General features: G+C 43.7%; 1 protein-coding gene across 2 annotated transcripts; it reads left to right on the top strand.

Moving 5' to 3' along the window:
- The first annotated feature begins 1,033 nt into the window (after positions 1-1,033).
- PCOLCE (procollagen C-endopeptidase enhancer) lies at positions 1,034-6,284 on the top strand. 2 transcript variants are annotated; one of them, XM_056817763.1, is made up of 10 exons: positions 1,034-1,240; positions 2,202-2,310; positions 2,872-3,130; positions 3,451-3,525; positions 4,237-4,361; positions 4,473-4,609; positions 4,885-5,099; positions 5,318-5,395; positions 5,735-5,905; positions 6,048-6,284. In XM_056817763.1, exons 1-10 carry the CDS (start codon positions 1,131-1,133, stop codon positions 6,200-6,202), a joined length of 1,434 nt encoding a protein of 477 aa, XP_056673741.1. In that variant the 5' UTR covers positions 1,034-1,130; the 3' UTR covers positions 6,203-6,284. The 2 variants fall into 2 exon arrangements, with proteins under 2 accessions (XP_056673741.1, XP_056673742.1); XM_056817764.1 differs by lacking the exon at positions 3,451-3,525 and having other exon boundaries at positions 1,040-1,240.
- Positions 6,285-16,945: the final 10,661 nt, after the last annotated feature.

Raw genomic sequence — 16,945 nt, 5'->3', positions numbered from 1 at the left:
GCCCTGGCTACTTGGGTCCTAGCAAGGGAAGAGGAATGACAGTTTTCTTGGCTGCTCTTGGGAAATAAGGGCTCAAAGAGAAGGCAGGGAGCCTGAGAAGAGCAGAATGCTGGAAGCTTAGGAAGAGAGGAGCTAAGGGAAAGAAGGTGGAGGGGCCTGGTCATTAGAGACACCAAGTTCAAAGGAGGGGAATATTTCTCTCTTCCCTTAATTCTACCCTAGCCACAGCAAACAGTTCCTTAAGACAGAAATCTTTTTGATCCTCAGGGACCCGCAGGGAAAGGGTCATCTCTTTGGGGCTTTAGCTCCACATTCCACAACATTCATCTTTTGTTTCCCCCATTAGATCTTTCATCTTTTTGCCTCTAGTCTCCCTTCTGTTTGTTCCCTTTTCTTTTGAGATCCACCCTCCACACACATTCTCCCGAAGGTTCTACTTCCAGATACTTGGACTGTCCTTAACTTTTTGCTAGGGCTCAAACTTTATGTGCTTTCCTCTACTCTTATGCAATCCCCTATCTCCCATTACCTCTCCAACTTGTCTGGCAGAGGTAGAGCTATTTCCCCACCCCTCCAGATACATCCTGACACCTCCAAATCCTTCCCTTTTCTGACTTGGTCTAGAGGGCCAGATGCCATAGAAATGGGGGCAGGGAAGGGGGCAGCAGGAACCCTGGGTAAGCAGAATTAAGGGTGAGGTAGAAAGAGGGAGATGAGATCAGACCCAGCAGTTGGGCTAGTGGGAGTCCTAAACAGAGCCTAGAAGCTGGGTCAGCTGGACACATAGGTCCCCAAAAAAGAGCATGAGGTTGTGATAAAAGTATAGGGTATTTGGATCTTGGCCAATAGCCATCATGCTTCCACTGCTTTGTCTCCCCCCCCCCCCCCCCCCAATCACTTAGGTTAAGTCAATATTTGTGTGTACTGGGCCTGAGAGGCCCCCAGACTTGGCTCTGTTTTTTTCAAATCCCCCTTCTTCCTCCCCCTCCCTCCATTCCCCTCCCTAATTCGTCCAGTCCCCACGCCCACACAAACGAAGCCAACCCATCTGGCTTTGATTATCCTGTTGCTGCTGCCGGACTCAGCCACTGCCTCTGTCTCAGGGACCCCGGTGCCTCTTCCCCCTAGCCATGCTGCCTCCTATTCCACTCTGCGTCCTGGGGCCCCTTTTTACTTCCTTGGCCCTGCTGTCCCTCGTCCAGGCTCAGGAAGCTCCTGTCCAGACCCCCAACTATACCAGGTAGGTCTTTTTTCCACCTTTCTTGTACCCTTTGAAGGATCCAATAAAGGAATCTCAGCTTTATGGATATATTGTTGGAAACTATTGGGTTTTTTCCCTTTCTCTTTCCCCTTGAGAACCTTCTCATTTTGATCCCCATCCTCCTTTGCTATTACTCATGCTAAGTGCTCCCCAGTCTTGTTTCTGCTCTCCAGCTCCTTTGTTTCTCACATGACTTCACTTGAATCTCCTAGATCCTTTTCTCTACCGACTCATGCCTCTCTTCTCCTCGGTCCTTCATTCCCTTATACCAGATTGCTGTAACCTGAAAGGAGCAATCTCATCTTAGGGGGTCTGAACATCTGTGTTCAAGAGGGGGTTGGGAGAATTAGAGGGTCACAGAGTCTGATGTCCAAGCAAGCCCCAGGCTTCAGCAGAAGCTGAGGCAAGTGTGGGAGTTAAGGGGAGCTGATGATGCCTGGATTCATTGAGATATCATTGTTTCCTCTCCCCTCTTATCCTGCCCCCTCCTTTTTTAGCAGGCCTGTGGCTGTATCCACATCTGGTGCTAGTTAAGTCAGCTCCTGTCCCAGCTGCCAGGCAGGGTAAAGGGAAAGGATTTCGGGACTTCCGGTCTGCTAGCTGGGGTAGGGGTGAAAGACCTTGAAGAATGGGAGAGAGGATGCTGGGAGTAGTTGGTCTCTTCTCCTTTAAACCCTATCCCTGGGTCTCCCTCCCCAGTTGGCTATAATGCTGAGCCTAGCTCATTTCCAGTAACTTCTTCAGCTGTCTGTTACCAGTCTCATCTCTACTCCAGCACCACTTCCACCTCTCCTCTTGCATCTCAGTTCCATTTCCATTTCTCTATACTAACCTACCAAAGCTTGACTTCCCAATCCTATACCCTGTTCACATCTCTTATCTCCCCTCACCCAAACTGATTACCCACCACCTTCATTTATATGTCTGGCCAACCCCCTAGACCTGTGTTCCTGTGCGGAGGGGATGTGACGGGGGAATCAGGCTACGTGGCAAGTGAGGGCTTCCCCAATCACTATCCCCCCAACAAAGAGTGCATCTGGACAATTACGGTGAGTGGTCCCCTCTGTGTCCTCTGCTCTGCCAATTTCATCCATTTCCCATCTCCTGGTACCAAAGCAGTTTGCCTTAAGATCAAGTGCTCCCCTACGACTTGTAAAATTCTCCCCCCCAGTTTCCAGCAAAAGTACCCATCAAACTAGCTGTAGTTACTGCCATCTCCCTACCCAGCTCCAAAGGAGATGCTTTCTGATATTATGTCCTTTTAAGCCCTCAGACCTTAGCACTCTGGAGGATCCTGGTACTTTTCTGACACTAACTATAGGAAAAACACATTTTGGCTTCTCCATACCATGTTGCTAAGAGTTACAAGACCAAGGGAGTGAGGCCACACCTCATCCCTACCAAAAAAGTCTCTCTAGGGAACCCCTTCTCCATAACTTGAACCCTGGTATCCCCACATTCACTTTGATAAACTGATAGGGAAAGAACTTTTGATAATATTTCCTCAACCCCTCCCACCCCCGGCAATGATATAGGAATATAGGTTTAGAAAGAAATTGAGTCCTGAAGTGTAACTCTTGGTCCCTTTGCCCTTTCTTTTCCTCCCCTAGGTCCCTGAGAGTCAGACTGTTTCCCTCTCCTTCCGAGTCTTTGACTTGGAATTGGATACCTCCTGCCGCTATGATTCTCTGGAGATTTTTGCTGGGGCAGGGACATCAGGCCAGCGTCTTGGACAGTTCTGTGGGACCTTCAGGCCAGGGCCTGTGGTTGCCCCTGGCAACCAGGTGACACTGAGGATGAGGGCTGATGAGGGGACAGGAGGACGGGGCTTCCTGCTCTGGTACAGTGGGCGGGCTACCAGTGGCAATGGTGAGATTACCCCTCCCCTCACTTGCACACACCCTCCCACCCCCTAACTTGTTGTGTCCCATCAAAATCTGAAGTGAAAGACAAGTCCCTCTCCATGAGACACAAACCCTTCTCCCAAGAGGCTCAGACCTGCCGCCCAGTTAGTGGCCCCGATATCCCCTACAAAGAAGGCATCTCCTCTAGATTATTCTCCTTAATCCCCATCCTCCACCCTGCATCCTCCCCTCTCCTTTTTGTCCTTACTAACTGCCCCTTCAGTCCCACCTCCCCATCTTTTCTACCATTCCTTTCCCTCCCTCCCACCAAACCCCCTCTTCTAGGCACCCCCCCAGGTGCAAGGCGGAAATGGGGCGCAGACCCGCGGGTGGACTGGGCGGCGTGGGGTTACTGGGATGGTGAGTAATTTGCCTAGCCCTTCATGCCCCCTGCAGTTAGAACTCACACGGCCTGGGGGGAGGAGGGAGAGAACTGAGATGAAGGGGGCGGAGCATATATTCCCCCAGTCCTGCATTCCTCCCTAAAACCTAGCCCTGGAATTCTGACTGTGGTTCCATTACCCCTTCCCAATAGCAGAAGAGATACCCCTTTAAAAAGTAAGGAGTACTTTGATCAAAGGGGGGCAGCATTAGAAGAGGCATTCCCCTATATGAAGGGAAAAGAGCACCCCAAAATGGGTGGTCATTGGATTGAGGAGCCCTCAAATTTGGGAAACTTCCAAGTGAGAGGACTCAAAAAACACAAAGACTTCTGTTAAATTGTGTGTGTGTCTGGGGGGGGGGGGAATAAGATCTCCCTAGGAAGGGGAAAAGTGTGGATAAGGAAGAGCAGAGAGAGAGGGAGAGTTTGGGGAGTGGGCTGGGGTACCCTCCAGCTAATTCTTATCATTTTCCAAGGCTGGGGAAGTGAGGGAAATTTGGGGGTGCCTTTATGCCCAAAGCCAGATTCCCGTTCTTCTTTACTCTTTCTTTTTGCTAACTTTCCCTTCTCCTTACCTCCCCCAACCCGCCTCCATTCAGGAATCCAAATATTTGAATTTTCTTTCTCCTGCCCTTGAACACTAGTCTCCCCTCTTCCTGCCCCCACCCCATTTCTCTCTCTTTATCCAGAACACCAGTTCTGTGGAGGTCGGCTGGAGAAGCCCCAAGGTACCCTGACCACACCCAACTGGCCTGAATCTGATTATCCTCCTGGGGTCAGCTGTTCCTGGCTCATCATTGCTCCCCCAGAACAGGTAACCCAGCCTTTTCCTAGGAACTCAAGCATCTGGCCTTTCAGGTGGACTTCCCCCTAGAGACACAAGCATCTGGTTAGCCAGCTAGAGAAGTGTCATCTTCTCCACTAGGTGATTTCTCTGACCTTTGGGAAATTTGACCTGGAGCCAGACACTTACTGCCGATATGACTCAGTCAGCATTTTCAATGGAGTTCAAAGTGATGATTCAAAAAGATTGGGGAAGTATTGTGGGGATACTGCCCCAAGGTAAGTAGGTGGGACCTTTTAGGAGATGGGGAAGTTTTAGAGGCTGGATGAAGTTAGAGGGGAAAGCATTGAATCAAATAGAAGGAACCTCAATTTAAAAACAAGGTTCCCAATCTAAAAGGGGGGGGGCGATGAAAGAGGAAGCAGAGGGGGCAAGGAGAGGAGGGGAAAAAGAGAGAGGAAGGAATAGGAACAGAAGCTTTGGAGGAAAATCAGAGGGTACCACAGTTTGGGCCCTTCCTTTATCCTGACCCTACTTACTCCCTTCCCCTCAGCTCTATCACCTCAGAAGGAAATGAACTCTTAGTCCAGTTTGTCTCAGATCTCAGTGTCACTGCTGATGGATTCTCTGCCTCCTATAAAGCCCAGCCCCGGGGTAGTGGAAAGGAGGGTGCAGTCCCAGCACCCCCACAACCACAGCCAGGGCCTAAGGTCAAACTCCCTGACAAACCCCAGGAGAACCTGAAACCTACCTTGCCAACAGATTCTGGTAAGCATGGTAGATGAGCTACCAGAGTCCAGGGAGGGTAGCAAGGGCTGGGGACAGGGAAGATAAGTAGAATAATGATCTGGGGCCTGGAAACTAGGACACCTAAGTGCTTAGAACTTGGAAGGTTTGGGAAGATGAAGCTAGGTTGTGGGGTGCATGTGTGCATGCTTGTATATGTATAGATCCCTCATAAGATTAATAGATCTCCTTCTATATAGATGTTCCTAGTACTCCCTGCCCAAAACAATGCCGAAGAACTGGCACTCTGCAAAGCAACTTTTGTGCCAATGACTTTGGTAAGGATGCCAAGAATCCTGCTCCTTAATGCCTCCTCTCAATAGATTGGTGGGACTCCTAGCTTCCTCCTGCACCTTGCACCAGTCTAAACAAGCTTTATTAAGCACCTACTTTGTCTTCCTGAACTTTTAAAAAGTCCTTCCTCCACAATATCTTCACTCCCCTTCTCTTTTTCTCTCTCTCCAACCTCTGGTTCTCCACTACCCAAGTTCTGTCTCATTACCTTTGGCCTCTCTTGTGACCTTTAGCTAACTTAGTCACTCTGTTCATTACATAGGACTCCTAGTGAGTCCTCTCTAGTTTCTTCCCTGATATTTTTGTGTTTGTTTTCTTCACAGTGGTGACAGGGACAGCGAAGTCAATGGTTCGGGGTCCTAGAGAAGGGATCACTGTCACTGTCACCCTCATGGGTATTTACAAGGCAGGGGCTCTTGCCCTGTCTTCCACTTCTGTTGGAACCCCACTTAAGTTGTATGTGCCCTGCCGGCAATGTCCCCCAATAAAGAAAGGTAAGAGACCTGGAGGAGAAATGTAAAGTATGAGTGGACATGTGCACATTATGGATTCCAGGAACAAATAGAGCAGGGGAGGAGAGAGACACAGACTTAAGTTTCTCTCTTGCTTGATTCATTCCTCCAATTCTTCCTACAGGGGCTAGTTACCTGCTGATGGGTAGTGTGGATGAAAAGGGAGGAGCAGTCCTCCCGCCCAACAGTTTTGTAGTTCTATATCGGCCAAACCAGGACCAGATCCTCACCAATCTGAGCAAAAAGAAGTGTCCTTCCCAGCCTCTAGCCGGAGCCTGAGATAACCTGCACTACACTACTACTTAATTTCTTCCTTGCTTTCTTATTAAATGCAAATAAAGTTCACTCTGATAAGAAATAAGCATGTTTGTCCAGATAGAAATTGGGAGTTGGGGAAGATGTCAAGGACTTCTTGGTTTACTGAAACTTTAAAAAAAACAAAGCCACCATCATGCCTCCAAAAAAAAGTCTCCCAAACGGGCTTCTCTTCCTAAAAGATCAATATCTATCCCTTCTCCCCCAGAGAGATCTGCCCAGATCTAAGGGGCTGGATCTAAGCCTTGGATGGAGGGAGACAGTGTTCTGGAGTCAGCAAGAACCGGTTAGGAGAGCCCTCGAGGAGAAGGAATGAAGGCCAAGTCATCCCTCTCCGTGAGAATGTCCTAGCTCGGGAAGTCTTGGTCACATAGCGGTCGGGTGGGCAGAAAGAATGGCCACGACCAGAGCCCCACCCTCGAGCCTAGCTGGACAGTCCAAGCCCTGGGTTCCCAGCCTAGGAGCTCACAATCCAGTAATTGCCACGTACATGTATTTGAGCCAATGAAAATGCTCTTAGGCGGGGCGTACCAGCCGGAATCTCCTATTAACCAATCGGCACAGGTCTTTGGCGGAAGCACCAGACGAAGTGGGGTAGGGCGAAAATTGCCTATTGACTGCCTTCAGGCTGATAGGCGGCATCTTCGCCCACGGGTGAGCACACAACCAATGCCGGATAACCTGAACCCAACGCTGGCAGAAGCTCTGAGGACTCTAAATTTGAGCGTGTAAATAGAATTAAAGACTCGGTGCCGAATCTCCCAGAAACAGAGGCATTACTGACGTCAAGCCACGAGCTAGTTCCTACGAGGGGCAACGAGGGAGAAAAGGGGCGAGTATTGGGGGATCCGCGGGGCAGTTTGAGAAGGAAAGGGACTTGACGGAGAAAGAGGTGGGACTGACTCTTAAAAGGAGAAGAAAGGTTTAGGCCTTGCCAGAAGTGCATCTCGCACACCAACCTCCAAATCAGAACACCATACCTTTCTCTATCTTTCTCCCCAGATATGCCAGATGTTAGTCCCGAGCCCACCCCTTTTCTGCAGGTTTCCCAGTCGGGGCGTTGGTCCTCTAGGTCCGCCCCCTGCCGGTTTCCCAAACAGAGCTTTGGTTGCCCTGGACCCTGCCCATTCTCTGCCAGTTTCCCAATCAGGGAGTTGGTTCCTGGGCACGCGAGTTTGAGCTATGGTTGGACACCTCTCTCTCCCAACTTTCGGTCTCTGTCCTTGCCTTACCGCAGGAACTGGGCTTCCTAACGGACCCGTGACCCTGTCGAACCCCCGAGGGAAGATGTAGGCACCTGTGACCACTACAGCCTGGGGAGCCGGCCTTCCTGTTTCAAGGGAGGTTCCCCCTCCCCCTTGCCTTGACCCTTGGAGAGAGAGGTGGGCAAGGGTGGCCCCCCCGGGTCTGATTGGGGTGGGATCAGTGTTAGTGCCCCCACATCCTTCCCTCATTGCCTCAGCCACTGCTGACTGCAGTCTTGGGGCCAGAGAGCTGTGTTCCTCACCCGACATTTGAGGTGCGTGTTAGCAACCATTGCCTGTTTAATTTGTCACCACATTTGACCCTCAGTTCTCTTTTAGGGTTTTCTGAATACTCATTTTGAACTCCTTGTCTGACAAAAATATTTCAGTCTCAAGCTGCTGTCATTGGTTATCTTCTAATCCTCTTTCTTCCCTCATCCTTTCTTCCAAAGTATGCATTTGGCTCTCATCCCCAAGCATCACAATGTCTGGGACCACATCTACCTACTTCTGTTGAAAGGAGGATAAAGGGATACCCAGTAATAGGACTCAAAGATATTCCTTCCATTGGGAAGCCTCCTGCCCACAATGATGCTCCAGGACTTCAGTTCTTATTCAGTTGTGTCTGGCTTTTTGTGATGATCCCATTTGGGGTTTTCTTGGCAGAGATACTAGAGTGGTTTAGTAATTTCCTTCATCAACTCATTTTACAGATAAGAAAAGTAAGGCAAACAGGATTAAGTGACTTGTTTAGAGTTACACAGCTAGAAAGTGGTCTGAGGCTGGAATTGAACCCAGGAAGATGAATCTTTCTGATTCCAGGCCTGATGCTCTATCCACTGCATCACCTAAGCTGACCAGGACTTCAGAGCTTGTGTTATTTCCCCATCTACTACCACACTCTCACCAGTTCTTTACAGCAGAATATGCACAGAACACAGAGGTGTTGGGATGGAGTAGGATTGGAGACTGAGAAAAGAACCTAAAGAGGTCCATGATCCTTAGAGCCAAAGGATTTCTGCAGTATGAAGGTTTATACTTTCAGAGAGAATTGGGAAAAGATTCTCCATAAGTCATCTGTCCTCTACCACTGGCAGATGAATTAATTAGCAAGCATTTATTAAAAACCTTCCATTTGCAGGGCACTAAACTAGGTCCTAGATGTAATCATCCCGTAGCAGGTTAAGTGGCCAAGTAGTGGTGGGGAATAGTGAAATTATGATCATAGACTTTTTCTCCCTTCTTTCCTCTGACTTCTCTGCCCCATGGTCCTCAACTGCTTTTCCTCAGGCTCCTCTCAAAGGCAGAGTCTAGAATCCAATACCTCCTTTTAGGGAAAAAAGAAGGGGGAAAGATTGAATCTTCTTGTCAGTCCCAGTTGCTTCCTTTATTTTCTAAAGGTGCCCTTCCTCTTATTCCCTCTGCATGAGAAATTCAGTCCCCTACTAGTCCACTTCCTTCACATCTTTCTGAGACAGATATTAGTGGTAGTTTACATCTGAGGCAGTGCTAGGATTATGACCACTCAATAAATATCATTGGGTTGGGATTAGGGGAGGGTGGCAGGATACTATGTCCCTGGAAATAATTGGTTTCTGATATCCTTTCCTTCCTTTCCCTCTCTTTCCTTTCTATGTCTTTTCACTGTGGATTTCTTCCAAACCTTGATCCAGAGATCAATTCTGGGCTGGAATTGAGATAGTTCCTGGGACTTTCACACTTTGATTTATTCACTCAGCAAACAAGTCGTGTTTACTTCCCAACTCTGTGAACTTAGTAATTTTTAATCATTTTACAAAATCGATAATAAAAATGGAACAAAGTTAATGTGAAGAGAACTGTATTTCCATCACTATCCCTCCCTTTTTCCTTCTTTCTAATGATCTGGACATTCTGCCTGTCTAGGTACCTGGGTCTAGTAGATCTAGGTTGAGTCCTGGCAATGCCACCAAAATTAGTCAGTGTTACTTTGGCAAAGTACTTTAAGTGACTTGTCCCTAATCATTTTGTCAATAAGTAGCAGAAGGGTAAGTTGAAACAGGTCTACCTGAGCCTGAGCCCAACACTATAGCTACTCTGCCATATTGCATAACTGCTCTTAACTCTGACATTCTTCCATTAGTTCTCTACTATTCAAGTTACGGGAAGCTCCAATTCTTCCATCTAGAATATTGCCTGCTAAGCTTTTCTAGTATGAGAAACTGGCTTTAACATCTAAAAATGTTGTGAATCCCCATACATCAAGGTAATTTAATTTATATCTGTTCATTGCATTAATAAAGCATAATCATAGATTCAGTAGATAAGACATAAATCATAGATTCAGTAGACATTTTCAGAGGACCTGCATAGTACAGTGAAAAGAAAATTGGACTTGAAATTTGGAAAGACCTGACTTCCAGTCCCAGTTGACACTTGTCTTGGACCAGGTAACTCTTCTAAGACTGTTTCCTCATCTATAAAACAAGGATCATAATATAATATTTACCTCAGAGATTATGAGGACAATGCCTTACAAACTTTAAAAAGCTACTTACATTTAGATTAAAATTTTATTATTAAGTTGTTTTTTTAAAAAATATTATTTCCTGATACAAAGAACAGAAAAAGAGGCTTATATATGAAGCTGGAAATCTTTTAAATTTCTATTAAATTTAACGAAGAAGTCCTAACAGAGCCCTGTTTGTGTCCCTTTCTGAACTTCCTTGCATTTTCTCCCTTGTCTTTAAAAAAGTGTTTCATTAATGATTTTTTCTGTTCTACTTTCTTTGGTATTATTATCTTCTTTCTACCCATAACTACAACCAAGTAGTGATATACCTGGGCCAAAGGCACCACTAGCACAGGACATATAGGAATACCACAGGGCAACCTCCTAGCCATCCAAGTTTGTCGGAGTAGAGGGAAGACAGAGGACTATTTAAAAATTGGAAAATTCACTTTGAATTGATGGGCAGATTATTAGCATTAGGGCTAGGAACAAGATGGGGGAACACAGGATAATTTTGGTAGCAATACTCATGGCCTATAATACTATTAAAAGATAATGGTTGTGTTTTGGGCTTCTTATCACATTATCCTAGTTCTCCTGGAACCTCACCCACCAGTCAATTCAATAACAAACATTAGTTGCCTAATGTGTTCAAAGCAAGCAGTAGCTGATAGGAGGTAGACAGTACCAGGTAGGGAAAAATATAGAATTCAAACAAATGACCTTTGATGGTTCCTGGCTAACATATGCAGATGTTGAGATGAAAGAGGAAAGAAATGGGAGATGCTCAGATCTCAGCAGGATAGCTGGGGAGGGAGAAGTTCTGCCTATGGTATAGTAAGAATTATCTCCAAATTATCTATGGATTAAGGAAATCCCCACTCATTCCAGTCAGAATTGAGTAACTGTGTTTCATTTTATTTTTAGAATCCTTCCTTTTTTGTCTTAGTGACAACTCTAAGGGCCAGGCAAATGGGGTTAAGTGACTTACTCAGCATCACACAACTAGGAAGTGTCTGAGGCCAGATTTGAATCTAGGCCCTCCTGACTTCAAGCCTGATGTTCTATCTACTGTGCCACCTAGCTGTCCTTTGTGTTTCGTTTTATAATTTAAAAATATAATTACCCTCAACAAAAATACTGGAAACCTTCAACATTTAACAAATCAGAATCATATAACACATACATCAAAATATTCTTTTGCCCTGAATCCTATTATAAGGGCTTTTTAGGTTTAGTTAACTCTATGTCACATATATGTATATAATATATGTGTTTAATAAACTGGAGAAACCTCTTTCCATAAACAATTGCTCATATCTCTATATCAAAACTCCTAATCTCTTAGACTTATTTGTAATGCTTAAACTGTGAGAAAGATCAGCCAAAGTTGTCTTTGACTATCACTACAGTTCTTAATTTCTCTTGATTTATGTAAAATAATCCCATGATTGTTCAAGAGAACAAGGAAAGTCTCTCATCAAGAATTCAGTTCTCTAAAGACTTTCTCTCTGTACCTATCTCAATCTAATCATAACAGCAAAATTTATGACTCCTCATAGAATAGAAGTTAAGCTGTTACTTCAAGATTCAATAGGTTTTTTATTTGGATCCTTGAATTTATTTTATCTTATTTTTTAAACCCTTACCTTACATCTTAGAATCAATAGTGTGTATTGGCTCCAAGGTAGAAGAGTGGTAAAGGCTAGGCAATGGGGGGTCAAGTGACTTGCCCAGGATCACACAGCTAGGAAGTATCTGAGGCCAGATTTAAACCCAGAACCTCCTATCTCTAGACCTGGCTCTCAATCCACTGAGCCCAGGTGCCCCCCTTGAATTTATTTTAAAAAGTATTTCAGTAACCATATTTCAGTGTAATTGGTTTACTTTAAAATCCTATGTATTTTATTTTATGCATTTTAAAGCATTCTGGGAAGAGATCCATAGACTTTACCAGGCAGATAAAAGGGTCCAGGAGATGAAAAAAAAGTTTACCCTTTTTCTCTGGGGATTCTCTTAAATTGCAGGTTTGTGTATGTGTGCATATGTGTATGTATATATATATATATATATATATATATGTATGTATGTATAGACACACACTTGTAGTCAATTTGTTTTACCATTTATTAAGTATTTACCAAGTGAAAGGTTAGTGGATAGATACTACTGAACTTAAGAAGACAAAAAATAAAATGTTCATTTTTAGGTGCCAAGGTTACCAGGAAATAAAAAAATCATTCCCTTTTAGGAACTTGTTTTCTATCAGGTCAGGTGGGGTAGGATACAGTTACAACAGTGTGCAGAGAAGTAAATGAAAGGTAATTTTATTAGGCAGAAAGCACTGAAAACTGAGGTGATCAGGGGAAAAAAAAACCCAACATCTCTATGTGTCTGACTCTCAGATCTATTTATCCAGCCTTAACTTCTGACCTCTAGTCTCATATCACCAGGTACTTATTGGAAATCTCAAACTAGATGTCCCATAGATATCTCAAACTGAAGTCCAAAAGTCCTCTGATGTTTCCTCCTAAGTCTTCCCTTCTCATAACTTTCCCTGTTACTGTCTGGGGTGCCATGATCTTCCCAGTTACCACAGTGTCATCCTCCATTCCTCACTTGTATTCATCCAACATATATAATCTGTTGCCAAGTCTTGTGGTTTCCACTTTTATAACATCTTTCATGTAAGTCCCTTTCTCTCCAGGTACATAGTTCTCTCCCACTCCAGCCCATCCTCCACTCAGCTGCCAAGTGATCTTACTAAAGCCCAGTTCTGACCCTGTCACCACCACTAGAAACCCACAATTATCTATTTCCCTTCTAATCTTGGTTGCAATGGTACAACCTTTTAAAATTTGACACAATCAAAATTATGCATTTTCCTTATAATATTTAATAATTTTTTAAAAAGTTATATATACCTATCTGAACACCTTGTAACCCCCCTAGTAAGTTCCTTGATGGCAGGGACTGTTGCTTTTGTGCTTATATCCACAGCACCTGGAGCAATTTAATATTTGTTCATTGATTAATCCTAGAGACATTTTGATGTTGAAGGTTTTAAATCTGGGAGTATCCATGGTCATATTTGTGGCTTAAGAAAATTATTTTGGCAGTCTGAGGAGAATAAATTGGGATTGGTCAAGGAGAGACTAGAACTAGGGATTGCAGTTAGGCTATTGTCACAGTCCAGGTAAGAGAGAGTCTAAACAGGATATGTTGGTTGAGTGAGTGGAGAGTAGGGAATAGTTGTGAGATGCATAAAGTTTGTTTTTTCTCATCTTTGGTGATGTATTACCTCAAATAGGTGTTTCTGTATTTCCTTATATTTTTCATGTAACTGGGTTTTATACATGCTGATATAGATAATGAATATTCAGTGAATCAAAGAAGTGTGGATCTGAGGAAGGTAGGCTCAATGTCACTAAAACAACTTGAATTTGGGCTTTTCATTTCAGCAATTATAATGAGGCTCCTATGGATTTTTCTACCCATTTCAATTCCAAATGCCTCTCCAGATGAGTGATTATGTGATAACCTTGTATTTGAATTAGGGAGGGATAAAGAAAATCCACATATAAAACATATGTATCCAAGGGGATTAAAAAAAAAGGGAGTGGGTTGCTAAAGATGCCAAGATCTGCACTCAGTTTGGGTAGACAATTTGGCAGTTCCCCAGATTTGGGCAGTATATTTGCTTCAAAGATAGCTTCTTATCTTCTCTTTTTTTTTTATAAGAAAAGTCCCAGTTGGGGTGTGTATTAGACATACTCATAAAGAGATATATAAGTTCTCTGAACATAAATAAGAATTGAAGTCAGGGGAGCTGATGAGATCATCAAGAGAGTATAAAGAGGGAGCAGTTGGGTGGTTCAGTGGATTGAGAGCCAGGTCTAGAGATGGAAAGTCCTAGGTTCAAATCTGGCCTCAGACACTTCCTAGCTGTGTGACCTTGGGCAAGTCACTTAACCCCCATTTCCTAGTCCTTACTGGTCTTCTGCCGTAGAACTAATACATGGTATTGATTCTAAGACAGAAGGTAAGGATCAGAGAGAGAGAGAGAGAGAGAGAGAGACAATAAAGAGAAGCAAAGAGGACCCAGAACAGAGCCTTGGAAAAAATTATGTTTAAGGCTCAGAAAATGGGTGATGAATTGGCAGTGACAAATGACAAGAGGCAGTTAGGTAGGAGATCCATGTCAAAGGAGCTAAAAGAAGAAAGACTTCTTAGGAGAAGATGTTTGTTACATGTGTGGCAGGGTCAAGAAAACCTTTTTTTTTTCTTTTCTCAAGGGTTAGGATGGTGATTGGTAGGAGGAAGGTATCTGCCATTCCAGTTTCTAGAACAATATTTTGGAATCTTGGAGTGCAGTTGTTGGTTGAAGAGGATGAGAATATAGGAATGGAATGTTCCCTTACTCAAGGTTATTTAACAAGAGGAATCAAGAGGTTCTTATTTTTGATGCTAGGGGCTATGGGAATGTCCAAGCCCAGGAAGACTAAAAGGGAGAGATCTTTTCTTTGCTGGTTTCAGGGTTGGAAACAAAAAGCCAGGATGATTAATACTGGATATATGATAATTAAATATCAGGAGCTTGGCCTTGGGATATTCTTTCAGATGAAGAATCAGAGCCCTCATACAAGTGTCTATAATAGATTTTGGTCCTCTGAAGATTCTAAGATTGAAGCATTAACTCAAAGTTGACTGGTGTCAGGGAAGGGAATAAACTCATAAACAAAGGAAGATACTAACAAATCCTTATTTATGTAGCTATGTATAACATGTAATTATGTATTGAGAAGTGTGAATCAGACTTTCTTTGTCTAGCATCGGCAACTTTTCAATTGATCAACCAAAACTGAAAATACCCCTGCTTAACACTTTGTAAGCCATCAAGTAAGAGAATTCACAAGTCACTTGCTAAAATGAGTGATAACTCCAGAACTCAAAGCACCCCTACTTAACACTAAGTAAGGGTGTTCGCAAGTCATTTTGCTAAAGATAACTCAATCAGTCAGAAACTTGTGAATACTGTGACAAAAGTTGATACCTTCAGAAGCCTATGATAAAAGGTTGACACCTTCATAGGCCTAGATAAGAGTTAACACCTTCAGAGGTGAGAAGTGGATCCCACAGACACTGTCCCCCTGGGCAGTGCTAGGCAATTGGGAAGCTGTGATTGGCCCTTGTGAAAAGGGGAAGAGACAAGAAGTCACTATAAAAGCCCTGAACTTCTTCAGCTGGAGAGTCTTCTGCAAGCAGTTTTATGGAGGTGGACTGGTGACCTGCCTCTTGGAGGTAACTTGGGACTTACACTGCCTCTTGGGTGAGTTGAATAGCTGACCTTCCTTTCCTGGTGTCTGGAGAGAAATTAGTTTCCTAGAGGCCTTTCCTTCTTAGAGGAGGCCATGTGGGTGGAACTCCAAGTCCTTGTGTCAAGGGCTAACAAGCCCTGCCAGCTGAGCCTAGCACTGGAGCAATATTTAGTGTGATAGGGTAAACATTTTCTCTACCTTCTTTTTGCATCTCTCTACTTTCACTCTTTCTGCCCTTTTGTAAATAAAAGCTACTAAAAGTCATTTTGACTTGAGCTATAATATTTTAAATCAGGGACCACTAGATTATTTTAGAATCCTCATATATTTAGTCAAACCCCTTAATTTAATTCCTTACAGTATACATATGTATGTATGAGAGAGAGAGAGAGAGAGAGAGAGAGAGAGAGAGAGAGAGAGAGAGAGAGAGAGAGAGAGAGAGAGAGAGAGAGAGAGAGAGAGAGTGTGAGTCTCTTTGGTGTATAATGGGAAGACATCTGGAATTGTAGTCAGGAAGACATTTACTGGCTGTCTGACCCTAGACAAATCACTTAACCTCTCTCAGCCTCACTTTCCTCAGCTATAAAATAGGAATAATAATAGCACCTACTTCACAGGGGTTATTGTGAGAAACAAATGAGATATATTTAAAGTAGAAACCTCAAGGCCACCTATAAATGCTAGCTGTTGTTATTAGCAAATTATTCATTTAGGCTGAGGAAGGATTATTGTAAAGTTATACGATACAAAACCATAAAAAGAAGAGTGTAGAATTACAGAGACCAGACATTATTATGGAAAGTGTAAAATGGAGATTTGAACCCTAGACTTAAATCCCCAGAAGTCCTTGGTATTTTTCAGAATTCCCTATAATCTCACCTGAGCCTCCACCTGGGTGAGATCACAATTAGTATTTAACTGGTGGTAACTCCTACCTCTCCTTCTTCTCCTTCCTGCTTTTGCAAGATGTAGTAAGTAAGCTTTGAATGGGCTAATCAGCCCTAGGCATGTGGTTTTCTTATTTTGTATTTTCTTTATTCCTTGATTTCTAATAATCTTTAATAAACCTCTTAAAATATAATACTTCTATTATTAGAGACTAATTTAATTTTTACAAAAGCATTGTAGCAGGTAAGTTGTAACAGACATCTCCTTAATATGCTTTCTTCCCTTGGCTTCTTTGACATGGATCTCCTACCTAACTGCCTCTTGTCATTTGTCCTTGCTGATTCATCACCTATTTTCTGAGCTTTAAACATAATTCTTCCCCAAGATTCTGTCCTGGGTCCTCTTTGGACCTCTTTATACTCTCTTGATAATCTCATCAACTCCCTTGGCTTCAATTCTTGTTTATGTACAGGGTACCTAAACATCTCTTTATCTCATATATCCCTATATCTGGCCCCAATCTCTTTCTTGAACTTCAGTCTTTTAATGCCAATTGCCTGTTATATGTCTCTAACTGTGTGTTCCTTTGAGATATCTCAAACTCATCTTGTTAAAATGGAACTCTTATCTTCTCCCCATTCTAACTGTGCCCCAAAGCCAGGAACCATCTTTCAAACTTGTTCACGTGGCTCATATGGAAGTATGTTTTGCATGGCTTCACATGTGTAACTGATATTATGCTCTTAATGGATAGAGGAGGGGCAGC

This window comes from Monodelphis domestica, chromosome 2 (genome assembly GCF_027887165.1).
Source record: "Monodelphis domestica isolate mMonDom1 chromosome 2, mMonDom1.pri, whole genome shotgun sequence".
NCBI classification, from domain to species: Eukaryota; Metazoa; Chordata; class Mammalia; order Didelphimorphia; family Didelphidae; genus Monodelphis; species Monodelphis domestica.
The sequence above is the reverse complement of the archived record's forward strand: the minus strand, read 5'-3'. Positions and strand labels throughout refer to the sequence as shown.